The following is a 15,104-nucleotide window of genomic DNA, read 5'->3' as shown; positions in this document are numbered from 1 at the left end:
AATTGAAATTTTCTTTAAAATACCATCCACTACATTTTCCTCATGTGGTAAATGCTGAATATTTGCATTCTTAAGCTGGAGATTCACAATAATTTGCAAGGAATTCATTACCTCAGAGATTTTCAAGTTTTCCTGACTGCCAGTTAGTTGAATATTATTTTGCTGACAGGCTTAAAATGGTGCTCTCCCCTTTGTAGCCTCCGCTCCCCTGCCCCCAAACATCTTGTATTCTCATTCCATCCTCCTGCACATGCCTCCTACCTGCAGCCCCATTTAAAGCCTCCTCCTTACCATCCCTTTTTTCCAGCCTCCCTTGTTTCCAACTCCTGAAAGTTTATTGCTTTCCATCTCCGCTCTTGCAAAGTCCTCCTTTCCTGTTCAAACTTTGCAGCCTCATTCTCCAACCTCACCTCACCCGCTGACAGTAGATAGTGCCTCTTGGACCCAACCACTTCTTTGATGAAGTAACCAGGAAGGTTGATGTGTGATAAAGAGTGGTAAATGTAGTCTACATGGATCTCAGTCAGGCCTTTGATAAGGTTCCACATGATAGGCGGCTCTGGAGGGTTAGGTCGCATGGAATCCAGGGAGAGCTGGCAAATTGGATACACAATTGGCTTAATGGTAGGAAGAGAGAAGCTTGTCGGACTGGAGGCCTGTGATCAGTGGTGTGCCTTCAGTACTTGGTGCTGGGCTCATTGCTGTTTGTTATCTATATCAGTTATTTGGATGAGAATGTACAAGGCAGGATTCGTAAGTTTGTGGATGACACTAAAATAGTGGTATTGTGGAGTGAGGATTGTTATCAGAAATTGCAACAGGATCTTGCTCAGCTGGGCAGGTGGGCTGAGAAATGGCAAATGGAATTTAATATAGTTAAATGTGAGGTGTGGCATTTTGGAAAGTCAAATCAAAGTAGGACTTTCATGATGAATGGTAGGGCCTTAAGAAGTGTAGTGGAACAGAGGGACCTTGGAGCGCAGGTGCACAGTTCTCTGAAAGTGGAGTCACAGATAGACAGGGCAGCGAAGGAGGTTTTTGGCACACCGACTTTCATCAGTCAGGGCACTGAGTATAGAAGTTGGGAAGTTATGTTGCAGTTGTACAGGACGTTGGTCAGGCCATACTTGGAGTATTGTGTTCAGTTTTGGTCACCTTGCTATAGGAAGCATGTTATTAATCTGGAAAGAGTGCAGATGAAATTTACAAGGATGTTGCCAGGACTCAAGGGACTGAGTTAGAGGGAGAGGTTGGACAAGCTCGGACTTTTTTCTTTAGCATGTAGGAGACTGAGGGGGGGGTTGATCTGAAAAGAAGTGTACAAGATCATGAGAGATATGGATAGGGTGAATGCACTCAGTCATTTTCCCAGGGTTGGGGAATCGAGGATTAGAGGGCATCAGTTTAAGGTAAGAGGAGAAAGAATACATGGGAACCTGAGGGGAAACTTTTTTTTTTAAACAGAGGGTGGTACACATCTGGAAGGAGCTGCCAGCGGAAGTGGCTGAGGTGGGTACATTAACAACATTTAAAAGGCATTTGGACAAATACATGGATAGGAAAGGTTTAGAACGATATGGGCCAAGTGCAGGGAAATGGAGTTAGCGTGGATAGACATTTTGGTCAGCATGGACCCATTCGGGCCGAAGGGTCGTCTCCTTGTTGTAGGACTCTATGACTCTATGAACAGTAATATCTGGGCCTGGCTCCTGTCAACTACTGAAGACTGGGCCTGGGCTGGTCAATTTCAACTGTAGGCCTGGCTCCAGGACACAATCCTCCTAAAGGACTGGTTTCTGGCAGTAATTCCTGGATACATGCACATGTACATATCCTCAGATACACAAGTATGTGTACACATTGATATGTGCATGTACAAACAGTCTGTATGTGTATGCCTGTAATATAAATGTGGACACAAGCAAATGCACAGAAATACAATTACAGAGACAAAACTTTATACACATATACATAAAAGTGCAGCTCCACAAATACAAATTTATCCTCATAGAAAGATACACAGACACACAGTCTAAACAAAGGACAAATATACTCAAAGATACAGAAATAAGAAACATAGGCGCACACAAAAAAGAACGGCTGTAAAAATAACATCATCATTCTGTGGTGAATAGACTGATACATTTGCTATTTTTGGAAGTCAGTCTAAATGTTATTGAAGCCCTCAGAATGGAAACTCCTCCCATCCCTTTTGAGTTGCATACTTGTTCCTGAACTAATATTAAAAGATTATAGTACCAGGCAAGGACCACTTCCAGCAAGACAGAATCAAACGATCATCTCGTAAAACTCCACGGACTTACCATTGCTGAAATCTCCATTATCAATGTCTTGGCTATTACAATTGACCAGAAATTGAACTGGCCTAGCCGTATAAATACTGCAACTACAAGAGCAGATCAAAGACCCTAAGGCTAGTAAATCACTACCTGACAGCTCAAAGCCTGTGCACCACTTACAAGGCACGAGTCAGGAATGTAATAGAGAGGTCAGTGCATTGACTATAGGAATTGGAAAGTCATGTTGTGGCTGTACAGGACATTGGTGAGGCCATTTTTAGAATACTGTATTCAATTCTGGTCTCCCTGCTATAGGAAGGATGTTGTGAAACTTGAAAGAGTGCAGAAAAGATTTACAAAGATGTTGCTGGGTTTGAGATCTAGGGAGACGCTGAATAGGCTAGGGCTATTTTCCCTGGAGTGTCGGATGCTGCAGGATGACCTTATAGAGGTTTATAAAATCATGAGGGTCATGGATAGGGTGAATAGCCAAGGTCTTTTCCCTGGCGTGGGCGAGTCCAAAACTAGGTTTAAGGTGAGAAGGGAAAGATAGACAAGGGACCAAATGGGCAACTTTTTCATGCAGAAGGTGATATGTGTATGAAACGAGCTGCCAGAAGTAGTGATGGAAGCTGGTACAATTACCACATTTTAAAGGCATCTGCATGAGTATATGAATTAGAAGGGTTTAGAGGAATATGGGCCAAATGTCAGCAAATGAGACTAGATTACTTTAGGATACCTGGTTGGCATGGGCAAGGTGATCTGAAGGGTCTGTTTCCGTCCTGTACAACTCTATGACTCTAAATCTCCACTGCCTGGATGAGTGCAGCTTCAACAATATTGAAAAATACTCAACACCATTTAGGGCAAAGAAGCCCATATGACTGGCATCCCATCCAACACCTTCAACATTTCCTCCCTTCACCACCAATTCGCAGCAACAGCAATGTGTACCATCTACAAGATGCACTGCAACAACTCTCCAAGGATCCTTAAACAGCATCTTCAAAACCTATGACCTCTACCCCCTAGAAGGACAAGGCAGCAGATACACAGGAACATGATTGGCTGCAAATTCCTTCAAGCCACACATCTTGTAGAGCTGGATGAACACAGCAGGCCAAGCAGCATCAGAGGAGCAGGAAGGCTGACGTTTCGGCCCGACGTTCATCCAGCTCTACACCTTGTTATCTCAGATTCTCCAGCATCTGCAGTCCCTACTATCTCAAGCCTCACATCTTCTTGGCTTGGAACTATATCATCGTTCCTTCAGTGTCGTTCATTCAAAATCTTGGAACTCCATCCTTAACAACACTCTATGCACCTATACCACATGGATGCAGCAGTTCAAGAAGGCAGCTCACCACCACTTTCTCTTATTAGGGATTGGCAATAAATGGTGGAATAGCTTGTGATGCTCGACAAATTAACAAAAAAAGGTGCTGATGATTGGTCTATTACCACACTGCAGCCTGATTGAAACACTTCAAAGACCCTGGAGTGTGATTTTTCACACAAAGGGGGTCGATTTGTAATGTTGACAATGTGAAATGGGTGATAGCCAAATTGCAGTCTATCCTGCATCTCTCCTGATTGACTTCAATGGAATAACAATGAGATGTTCAACAAGCTGCTGATTCACCATCACTCATTTTACAATGTTGTGGAATGACACACATACACACTCACTCACACACATACGTACATCTGTGGTTAACAGGTCAGAAACTTCTGATGACATGTGACCTTTAACCTTGAAAAGGAGAGGGGTTAGTTGAAGTGAATGAATGGTTTATGTTGAACAAAGCTAGAAATACAAAACCATGCACGCGGAGAGGGAGTTGCTGCTGTGAGACAAAGGAAGGGCAAGTTTAATTTTATAAAACTCTTACCTGTATACTCAGGGAAGCAGATTGTAAGAGCCGACTTCTTGATCTTCTCAGCGAACAAGTCTTTCTTGTTGAGGAAAAGAATAATGGAGGTGTCGATGAAGAACTTATTATTACAGATGGAATCAAACAGCATTAGAGATTCGTGCATGCGGTTCTGCAGCAAGGGAAAGGGAAAGGGAAAGAAGAGAGAGAAAGAAGGAGGATTCGTTAGCATCAGAAAAGGGGAAACTGTATGAACGTGTGTAGTTAATAAACATGAGCCAAATAGATATTAGACACAAGTAAGCTCTCAAATAAGTTCAGACAGTTCAGTGTTCAGGTGAACAAACACAAACAGCAGTAAACACACACATACACACACAGTCACACACATTCCAACAACTGAACTTTCAGCATTGCCTGTTGATCATTCTAGAAACTGTCTTGTCAATTCAGCCCTTTGCTGTTGACCTCTGTAGGTTTCCAAGTAGAATTATAGAATGATTTCGTGCAGAAGGAGGCTGCTCAGCCTGTCACATCTATGCCAGGTCTCTGTAAGAGTCAATTAGTGCGACGCCTTTCTCTCATAGCCCCACAATATTTTTCCTCTATTCAGATAATTATCCAATTCCCTTTTCCAAGTCATGACTGAAGCTGGCTCCACTACACTCTCCAGTAGTCCATTCCTGGTCCTAACCAGTCACAGTATTATAACGTGTCTTTCTGACGTCACCTTTCATTCCTTTTGTCATCTGACCTTAAGCTGGTGTCCCCTTGTTCTTGACCTTTCTGCCAATGGGAACAATTTCTCTTTTCCTACTCTGTCCAGTTTCATGATTTTATCAAATCTCTCTTGAACCTTCACTCAACAAGAACAGTCCCAACTTCTTCAATCTATCCTGGTGATCTATCCTACCCTCATTGTTGGAACCATTCTAAGAAGCTTTTTCTTGAACTCATACAAAAAAAATCTTCCCAGAGCAAAATATCACAAATCCAACTGGGTGTAGGCGACATGGAGAATAGAATTCACAAGGTAAGGTACATTGTACATTGCAAAGGTACATTGCACACAATACCAAATGATGCACAGATAAGATCATTGCTACTTTGGATGATCTTATAAATGCTAAACTTACTTCTCCATTCAAGGTTTTCACTTTTGATTCACCAGAGCAGTAGGACCACAGCAAAAGACACAGCCAATTTGATCACAACATCTCCCTCTGAAAGCAGGTAAATATAGCAAGATAACAAGAAGTTCTTGAGCTGAGGAGCTGACGTACAGGGGAAGTTGGATGCTGATACATTCCTGTTACGTTCAAGTGATATCAATTAGCATGGAGTGGCAATTGGACAAATTGCCAAAGGAGAACAGATGTGAGCCCCAACATTTGCTTTGACCTATAAAACATTACTCAATGATTGTGGTCCTTTACAAAGAAAACTGACCTTTCTTCAGCTGTAAAATGTGCCACCACTTTCTCTGGCACAACAGTCCAATACTCAACACTGTTAAACACACTGGGTAGCAAGAGTTTAGCTATTCATAGAATTCCTATAGTGTAGAAAGAGGCCATTCAACCCAAACCTCCAAGGAGCATCCTACTCAGACCCAACTCCACCCTATCCCCTTAACCCACAATGCAAATATACATAAAAATACTAACTAATATAATCAAGTGGCAACAAATTAGCTGAATAAATACAGACCAAATCACTGGAAATTTTCAGTCCTTCAGTCCATCCATTCAAGGGCATGTCACTAACTCATTAAGCTATATCATACACTGTATGAAGGCTTTGCTATATGCACATACTGTAGACATTACAATAACACTTACTGAGCTATTCCTTAGCTATCGAAGCGATGACACACATGAAAGCCAGCTCCTCCACACTAGAGACTCACGTCAGCAGCTATAAGCAAATAGCACTGCACAAGGCCTAACTGGAGCACTGAAATCCCTGCAACACCAAAACTGCTATAGGCTTTCTACATCCAGCTGCTCAAGATGTGATCCAAGGTACATTTCTACATAGCCCACTGAGAAATAATTCTGAAACCCAGGCCAAAATCCCAATGCTAAACTTACTTCTCCATTCAAGGTTTTTACTTTTGATTCACCAGAGCAGTAGGACCACAACAAAAGACACAGCCAATTTGATCACAACATCTTCCTCTGAAGGCAGGTAAATATTACAAGATAACAAGAAGTTCTTGAGCTGAGGAGTTGACATACAGGGGAAGTTGGATGCTGATACACTTCTGTTACGTTCATGTGATATCAGTTAGCATGGAGTGGCAATTGGACAAATTGCCAAAGGAGAACAGATGTGAGCCCCAACATTTGCTTTCATTGGCTCTGGCGTTTTTGGAATAAGCTTTGATTCAGTGAACAGAATATATCACCGATACACCTAACCACTCCCCAATGCCAAGTCACAAAAACACAGCTCGTTAGCATCAGGGCACAGTCAGGAACTCACAGACTTTTGACCAACTACAATCACATCTCCCCTGTTAGTCATAAAATGTAAGGTACAAAGTTTTGCTTTACAGACTGTCTTATCCTATTACAAGTCAGCATTGTATTGTGGCTTGGATCCTGTGGAAAAAGGCAGGTACAATTAAACAATGGGCTTGTGGAGCGAGAATCAATGAAACCCACATCAATCATTGAGCATCCAAGTTAGATGTTGAAAGATGATAGAGCTATTGGAAACAGAGAGAAAAACACATTATTCCAGTTTAGGGTAGCATTGATGGTTAGTGATTAGTTAGAATTAGCACATCAATCAAAACAATATTACAGGATGTTCTAGAGATATCTGGGGATAAAGGTATGGCTTTTTTTGCTGGTGATTTGAAATCTGAAAACTGGAGAAAAATCGTTTGAACAGTTCCTCGTCTCAGAATCGTAGATCTAAGAATGAATGAAAGAATAAATCGAGCATCATAAGGCCAGGCACAAAGAAGAGGCAAACACGCATTTTAGGAAAGAGCTGGCACTTTATTGATATCTTATGAATAAATACATTAACAACAGAAATAAATAATAACAATCTACCATATAAACAGACTCACTTTGTTACAAAATGACTGTAAGTACAACCTCATTCACATGTAATAAAGCACTAGGTTAGCCTAATCACCCACACAAGCTCACATTATGGTTCCAAATCTGACACAGAGGTGACTAAGAGACTGCCACAGAATGTTGGCACATACATTAAGAGTAAAGGACTTGGAGTTCTTGTCTAACTACACTTGGACAAAAGTTTACTAGTGTTCCAAATGGTTCACTTACCTGAAGCACTCTACTCCTATCTGTGTTATGGCACTGCATCGGCGTCATTCAGCTTGTGGTTAATACTTTGGAAGGAATACCAGCATGGCACAGGGTCAGGTGTTTGATTCTCAATGGTAAAGTACACAATCAGCTTTCAACCATTCACATTTGGCAGAGCTGTACGAGTGGTTTGAAGCTGGCAGGAGACCTTGAAGACATACACTAATACTCTGTGGAACTACATCATGTGATCAGCAACAACTATCAAAAAAAAACTTAAGATCTCTCCAGAGTGACTCCACTTGGACTAATCATGAGGCAGCAACAACTGAACACCACTGACAGAACCATTATTTAACACTGAATAGGCATCAACTAACGACAAATTCTTACATCCCATCCACAATGTATACCCCATACTGGATTCACTAAACATGTTTCTTTGGTGAGAGGCGAGTTATGGTAGCTTGCTGCACTGTTGCTTGTTGTAGTAATCACCAGAACAAGTCCTATCCTCTCACGCTGAAGCAACATCATTACCCCAGGATGTGGGATGGAAGTCCAGTTATCAAATAGGAATGCCTTTTGTATTCAAATGTCACTGCTATTAAATGGCCCGATACTAATAATCATTCCTAAACTGTAACTACCAGTCCTGCTTCCAGTAAATGAACAGTACCAAAGACTCCTGGGCTACAGTGGCAGATACCATGAACCAGTCCCTTCCTTGATCTGTATATAAATGTGAAACTAGTAAATGAATAGCACTAAGCAGCCCTGTGGATTGGTGTTACATTGATACCTGAACCATTCTATCCAAAGTCATAGACCTTGTATACTTGTCATTGTCAGATACACTTTCCTTAAGTCAGACAATTTGAGGTCAAATGTTTTCACATTCAGCTACTTATCCAGAACTCTGCTACGTATCAAGTTTCCCTGTATAGCCTTGTCCTGGTCAGGCTGATATATTTATTGCATTCGTTACCAAAGACAGCTGAAGTCAATCCAAGAAATGAAACTCTCAGAGGCCAAGCTTGGTTGTTCATTCTCAAATTCTACTCTGAGGTTATGTGTTGCGTTGTTGCATTTATTACAATGATTGGTTCAATCCCACATACATTGTCAGAGGCAGTGAACTACTCATATCTTCAGGATCATTGAGAGATCAGATTCTATATTACTCATTAGTCTGTCCTTCAATGAAGTGTAGTTAAGGAACACTGGCTCACCATTGCTTTCCTCTTTACAGATGACAAAAATAGTTGGGAAGGGAGGTGGTGAGGATGGCACAGAGAGTCTGCAAAGAGATTTGGGTAGTTTAGGAGATTGGGCAAAAAGTTGACAGATGGAATATAATTTGGGAAAATTTGAGGTTGTGCATTTTGATAGAAAGAACAGAGAAACTGAACATTATTTAAATGGAGAAAGATTGCAGAATGCTATGGAACAAAGGGATTTGTGCATGAATCACAAAAATGTTAGCATCCAAGTTCAGCAGGTAATTGAAAAGGCAAATGGACTGTTGGTCGTTATTTCAAAGGGAAAGGAATATAAAAGTAGGGAGGTCTTACTTAAACTATACAAGGCACTAGTCAGACCATAGCTTGAACACTGAACAGTTTTGGTCCCCTTATTTAAGGAAAGATATTGGAAGCAGTCCAGAGAAGGTTAAACCCTAAGGCTATAAGAAACAGGTGCAGCAGTAGGCGTTTTGGTCTCTCGAGCCTGCTCTGCTATTCCATAGGATCATGACTGATCCAACATTTCCCACATGCACTTTCGTATGATTTCCCCGTAACCCTTAATTCCTATACTGATCAAAAATCTATCAATATCAGCCTTAAATATATGAAGGTCTCAGCCCCTTCAGCTCTCTATGACAAAGAATTCCAAAGACTCTCAACCCTTAGAATAAAATAGCTGCTCTTTATTCTGAGACTATGCCCTCTGGTCCTGAATCTCCCATGAGGGGAAACATCCTCTCAGGATTCTTAAGGGGCTTGACTGGGTAAATACTGTTTCAATTTGATCATATCTCATCCTGTTAAACCCCAGTGAATAGAGACCCAACCTGTTTAGCCTTTGCTCACAAGAGAATCCATCCAAAACAGGGATCATCTTAGTGAACCTTCTCTGAACTGCCTTCATTTAAATGACATCTTTCCTAAAATAAGGGGACCAAACTGCTCACAGTATTCCAGGTATGGTCTCAAGAACACCTTATACAGTTGCATTAAGATGTGCCTATTCTTATACTCCAAACCCCTTGAAATAAGGGCCATCATTTCATTAGTCTTCCGGATTGCCTACTGCACCTGTGTGTTAGCCGTGTTTCATGTACAGATACCAACAAGTCCCTTTGTGTTGCAGCTTTCTGTGGTTTTTATCCATTTAAATAATATTCTGCTCTTTGTTCTCCCTTCCAAAATGAACAACTTCACATCTCCCCAGACTATACTCCATTTGCTAACTTTTTACCCACTTACTCAACCTATCCATATCTCTCTATAAACTGCTTCTTCCCTCTCACAACTTGCCTTTCCAGCTATTTTTGTGTCTTCTGCAAATTTGGCTACAGTGCATTCATTTCTCTCCTCCAAGTCATTAATGTACATTGAAATAGTTGCGGTCCCAGCACTGATCCCTGTGGAATCCAATGGTAATGGTTGCCAACCTGAAAAAGAACCCCTTGTCTCTACTTGCTGTTTACAGCTCAATTCTCTATCCTTGCCAATAAACTACCTCCAACATCCCAGGCTCTTATCATGTGATTTAACCTTTTGTGAGGTACCTCGTTGAACACCTTCTGGAAGTCCAAATACAACACATCTATTGGTTCCCCTATATCCACTCTGGTTGAGACTTTCCTAAAATATTCTAATAAATTAGTTAGACATGATTTCCATTTCATGAAACCATGCCAAAACTGATTAATTACATTATAAATTTCCAAACATTCTGCTATTACATCTTTAATAACTGATTCCAATACTTCCCCATCAATAGATGTTAGGCTAATCACCCTGTAGTTATTTGCTTTTTGCCTCTCTCCTTCCTTGAATAGTTTCACTCAGTTTTTTCTTATGTGGAGAGGTTGAGAAGATTGGGTCTGTACTCATTGGAGTTTAGAAGAATGAGAGGAGACCTATTGAAACACACAAGATTTTTAGGGTCTTTTCAGGGTAGATGCCGATACGTTGTTTCCATACGTGGGAGGATCTAGGATCAGACAGTGTAATCTCAGAGCAAGGTGTCAACCCATTAAGACAGAAATTGGGAGCAATTTGTGCTGAGGGTCATGAATTTATGGAATAATTTACCAAAGAGGGCTGTTGAGGCTGGGTCATAAGTATGTTCAAGGCAGGAATAGATTTTTAATCATTTGGGGAATCAAGGGTTATGGGGTAATGGCAGGGGCATGGAGTTGAGGATTATTATTGGCCATGATTTCAATGAATGACAGAGCAGACTTGATGGGTCGAATGGCCTACTTCTGCTCCTATGGCCTTAAAGCTCCAGTTACCTACAGTGCTGTACGGTGTATCCCCTCTCCAGTAAACAAAAAACATCCAGGTGGAATTATATAGCAGGCAAAAGAAACATCTTAAAATAAACAGCACATCTGTGTAAACTTGAATATAAAACACAATTTGTCTCTTCCTTACTCAGAGCTCTCTGGCCCAAACTTTGGTGTGGTACCCTGTTAATTCTCACAGGGACTGGGTCAAATCCCAAGCTTCTCTAAAACATTGAATAAAGCCACTTCTGAATCTTTCCATTCCCAGACAGCAAGTAGCCCAATCTGGGCATGCATGCAATCAGAAGCAGTGTGTACAGCATATGGAGCATTGCCAGAAATACTGAAATCTTGCCCTGAGAGAGTGTGAAAGGGAGGAAATTTGTGTTAAAAACTCAACAAAGCAGTAAGTCTCCCAAACTCAATGATAATGATCAACTTCCTGTCGAAGGTCAATTATTTGTAACGGACAGACATTACATTTATTATATTTAATGCCATGGTATTCAACTGTAATATTATTTCAGCTTTTAATATTTATTGTAGTTTTTAGTATATAGTTTGACCTACAATAAATATTTTTAATATTTGTGGATCTCCCCTGTGCGCACACACACAAACTTAGCTTTCAATAAGTTAGAATAACAAAGTATTTGAAAAGATTATCATTTCATATTTTGATTCCACTTCGATCACCTGGCAAGAAAAGCCTGCATCTTTACATGCAGAACCAGGATGGACACAGTACAGCAAATTATCTAAGTAAGAAGAAGCACAGTGCAGCAAATTATTTAAGTTTTTGAAATGGGCCTCAACACAACTGGTTGTTCAACTGTGTTGCATACAGCAAACATCAGTAGATACAAGGTTCCAACATTCACCTACAGTCTCGATACAGGCTGACTCTGCCTATAAATACCAGGTGCCATTTCATTCTGCATACTGGCAACACGGGGATCTTACATGGACCAGGCAGCATGGGTTGGGGTCCCACACAGACTGGACCACATGGAGCGCCTCAAGCTGACTGGGAAACACAAGTCCAGTCACTGATAAACAACACAGTCTATGCTCTGCGATGCCAGCACATGGCTGAAACTCCTTAAGAAATCTCTTTCCAAATCTCTTCACTAATTTTACCAACCACCTCAAGAGACACCTAAAAGACAACAGTTTCTCCATCAAATTGAAGTGCAACTGAGTATGACAGGCTCTGGACTCTGAAATATAACATTTCTTTTAGAGAAACTTGTCACACACCGTGAACCTGTAAATAAATTTAGTCAAACTGAAAACATCAGGAACTAAAGACAGAGGGAGAGAATGAGAATGTGACGATACCCAGTACTGACCGCAAAGAGTAATATATAAGCAGTTACAATGTGTATACGTTTCCTAAGTGTTAGACTCGGTGTGCATGCATGAACGACTGACAATGTGAGTAGCTGTGTATGAGTTAATGGATCAGGACCAGTAGGATTGCCGTTATACTGAACCTGATGCAAACTTCAACCAACCCGAGACAACCTCCTGGAGTGGGCCTCGCATTTCCTGGTTGTCCTGATGTCAGTAAGTCTGGAGTTATAATGAGGTACATTAAAAAAATCATCAATGCAAAAGTGGCATTATAACTGTGTCCCCAAGGACACAGTGCATGTTGGGGTGGGTGTCTGCCTGGCCCATGTGTGTATGCAAGGGAATACGAAATCTGTCCAATTCTGCTCAGTGCCCGAACAGCAGTAGTTGCAAAATTGGCTGTTTTGTTTGCAGTATGAAGTAAAATCAGCGGCAGAATTGTCTCCAAAAATGCCACCTGTACAGTGCCTGACGGACTCTAGTACAGTCCGCACCCTCTCAGGTTATTTGCAATAATCACATCAGTTACTGCATCAAAAACAAACTGGATGTTATTGGTATCAGTGGCACAGGTAATGTGTGTGTAGATCTCCTTGCTTGCTGACTTGTTCTTGCTCTCGTACTGGGACTGAATGTAAGAAACAGCTTCAGCAAACATGCTGGGGCCTGAAAGAGAGACACAAACACAGAGGAAAAAGAATAGCATCAGAAATATTTAAGATTGTTCTTCTGAGCAATACCTTATCTGGGGCTAGATACCAGCCCTTTCAAATCAAGCCAAAGATTTGAAAACAATGGGTAACAGGGCTAAAGCATTTGGTTGTCTCGCAGTTTCTTTTCTATTTCTTTGTCAAAATATTCCCAAGAGGCTTCCAAAGGCCTTTGCAGAGACTCTAATAAATGCCAGGCCTGGTAATAAACAATCATTGGGTTGAAGAAGGTAGGGTTTACCCCATCTCCCTGTGACTGCTAGCAGGTACAATGATAAAGATCATTTCTCCATAGTTTTCAGAGGTTCTGCCAACCTATATCCAAATTCATAGTAAGATGACTGCTTGGTGCAATATAAGGCAACTCCTCATGATGTACAACTGGCCAGGATCAGGATCTGACCATGATGGGGAACCGAGCAAACATCAGATAAAGATTGCTCATTTGGGCAATGCCCTCAGGGTCCCCGGAAACTATGCAAAAGTTAGCAGTGCAAACAAGTTAGGAAACTGGCAGCGATTGAAGGGGACTAAGTACCATGAAAAAAACAGCAACCTACGTTTTAAGCATTTTGATTATATCTCTGCGAAGCACTGTGGGATATTTTCTACGCTAAAGGAACGAGACAAATGCACACTGTTGCTATCACGACGACTGTGCTCTTTTTTTGTGTTGATTGTTCCAGGGAATGATGTCATGAGCTGGTCAGATACCTTAAGCAGCATGCAAGAAAAGATGGACTTGTTATAAAAAGGTTGGAGATCGTCCAGAAGAAAAAGTATCTTAAAGGTAAAACATGAACTATGATGAGTTTGATACTCTAGTTAAGAAACTAAGCTTATACATCTCTTGACTAGAGGTTTTCTTTTTCATCATGATATCAGTCTTTCGGGAATCAACTCATAGCAACAGCCTTCTAGTACAGTGTCACAGTCAATTGTGTATTTCTGAAGTGTCATTATAGTGTAATGTAGACAAACGCAGCAGTAAAATTGCACAAAGTAGAATCCCACAAACAACAATGGGACAAATAAGTTCTTTATGATGTTTGCGGAGGGACAAATATTGACCATAACCCTAAATAAACTCATCTTTGAACAATCCCTTGGGATCTTAGTCTACCATCTGGTGTCCTTCATTTAATCCAAAGATGGTGCAGCACCCCCTCCAAAATATCCCTTATCATGGAGAACAGAACTCAAGTTTTCCTTTGAAGTGAAACTTTCTGCTGTTCAATTAAATCTCTATTTTCCTTAAAATGAGCCTGTTTTACCTTGAATGCTGCTTATGTTATATAAACCATTTGACTGAATTATAACCAATTTAATCAAGAGGAACTGGTGACTACCTCTATCAAAATCACTGTAAATTTTCTCCTGTAATGTGGATGAATGCAGCTCTGTTACTTAAAGGAGAATGAGTGTGAAGAGGATTACTTCTATTTTGAATTTTCAGAATTCTGTTCATGGACTCATGTTGTCTCTTGAAATACTGGGTTATTTTGGACAGCTTTTCTTGCACTTCTTGTTCACAAATCAACAACCATTCTCGTTCTATTTTCAGACATAAGTGTCTTTTTGAATGTTGGGGTAAAAGGTCTCAGTATGTTAACTTCTGAACTCTAACTTCAAACCACAGAACTTTGAATTACCAAATGAATTTTCCAGTCGTGTGTGCTTCTTTCCCTTACCCACCCAGAGAGATGTGGTGGTCACCTAGTTACCTGTGTACTCGGGAAAGCAGATCGTTAGTGGAGATTTCTTAATTTTTTCCTCAAATATGTCCTTCTTGTTGAGAAAGAGGATGACGGAAGTATTTGTAAACCATTTGTTGTTACAGATACTGTCGAATAACTTCAACGACTCATGCATGCGATTCTGAAACAAAGAATGCCCTTTGTTACACCAAGCACCTAGAACCAAACTAAAGCAATTCTATCTTGACAGCTCAGCAAAGATGTAACTTTACAATTTCTATGTTAAATGCAAGGTTAATTACAGGTCAAAGCTACTTAACCAATTTACATATTACAACTGGATCTATTTAAAAC

At 40.8% G+C, this 15,104-nt stretch overlaps 1 protein-coding gene across 4 annotated transcripts in view; it reads right to left on the bottom strand.

Annotated features, from left to right (window-relative positions):
• Positions 1–15,104, bottom strand: part of LOC109916540 (guanine nucleotide-binding protein G(o) subunit alpha) — a 218,083-nt gene that overhangs the window by 10,323 nt on the left and 192,656 nt on the right. Inside the window, exons 7-8 of one of the 4 annotated variants that reach the window (XM_048605784.1) lie at positions 14,778–14,931; positions 10,066–13,009 (exon numbers count right to left, since the gene is read on the bottom strand). The exons of 1 other annotated variant lie outside the window; for it this stretch is intronic. In XM_048605784.1, the coding sequence (XP_048461741.1) occupies positions 12,822–13,009; positions 14,778–14,931 (342 nt within the window). In that variant the 3' untranslated portion in view covers positions 10,066–12,821. Of the gene's footprint in view, positions 1–4,195; positions 4,350–10,065; positions 13,010–14,777; positions 14,932–15,104 lie in introns of those variants that run through there. 2 more of the 4 variants (XM_048605785.1, XM_048605786.1) reach the window with 2 other exon arrangements.

Source organism: Rhincodon typus, chromosome 15 (assembly GCF_021869965.1).
Source record: "Rhincodon typus isolate 14 chromosome 15, sRhiTyp1.1, whole genome shotgun sequence".
Lineage (NCBI taxonomy): Eukaryota > Metazoa > Chordata > Chondrichthyes > Orectolobiformes > Rhincodontidae > Rhincodon > Rhincodon typus.
The sequence above is the reverse complement of the archived record's forward strand: the minus strand, read 5'-3'. Positions and strand labels throughout refer to the sequence as shown.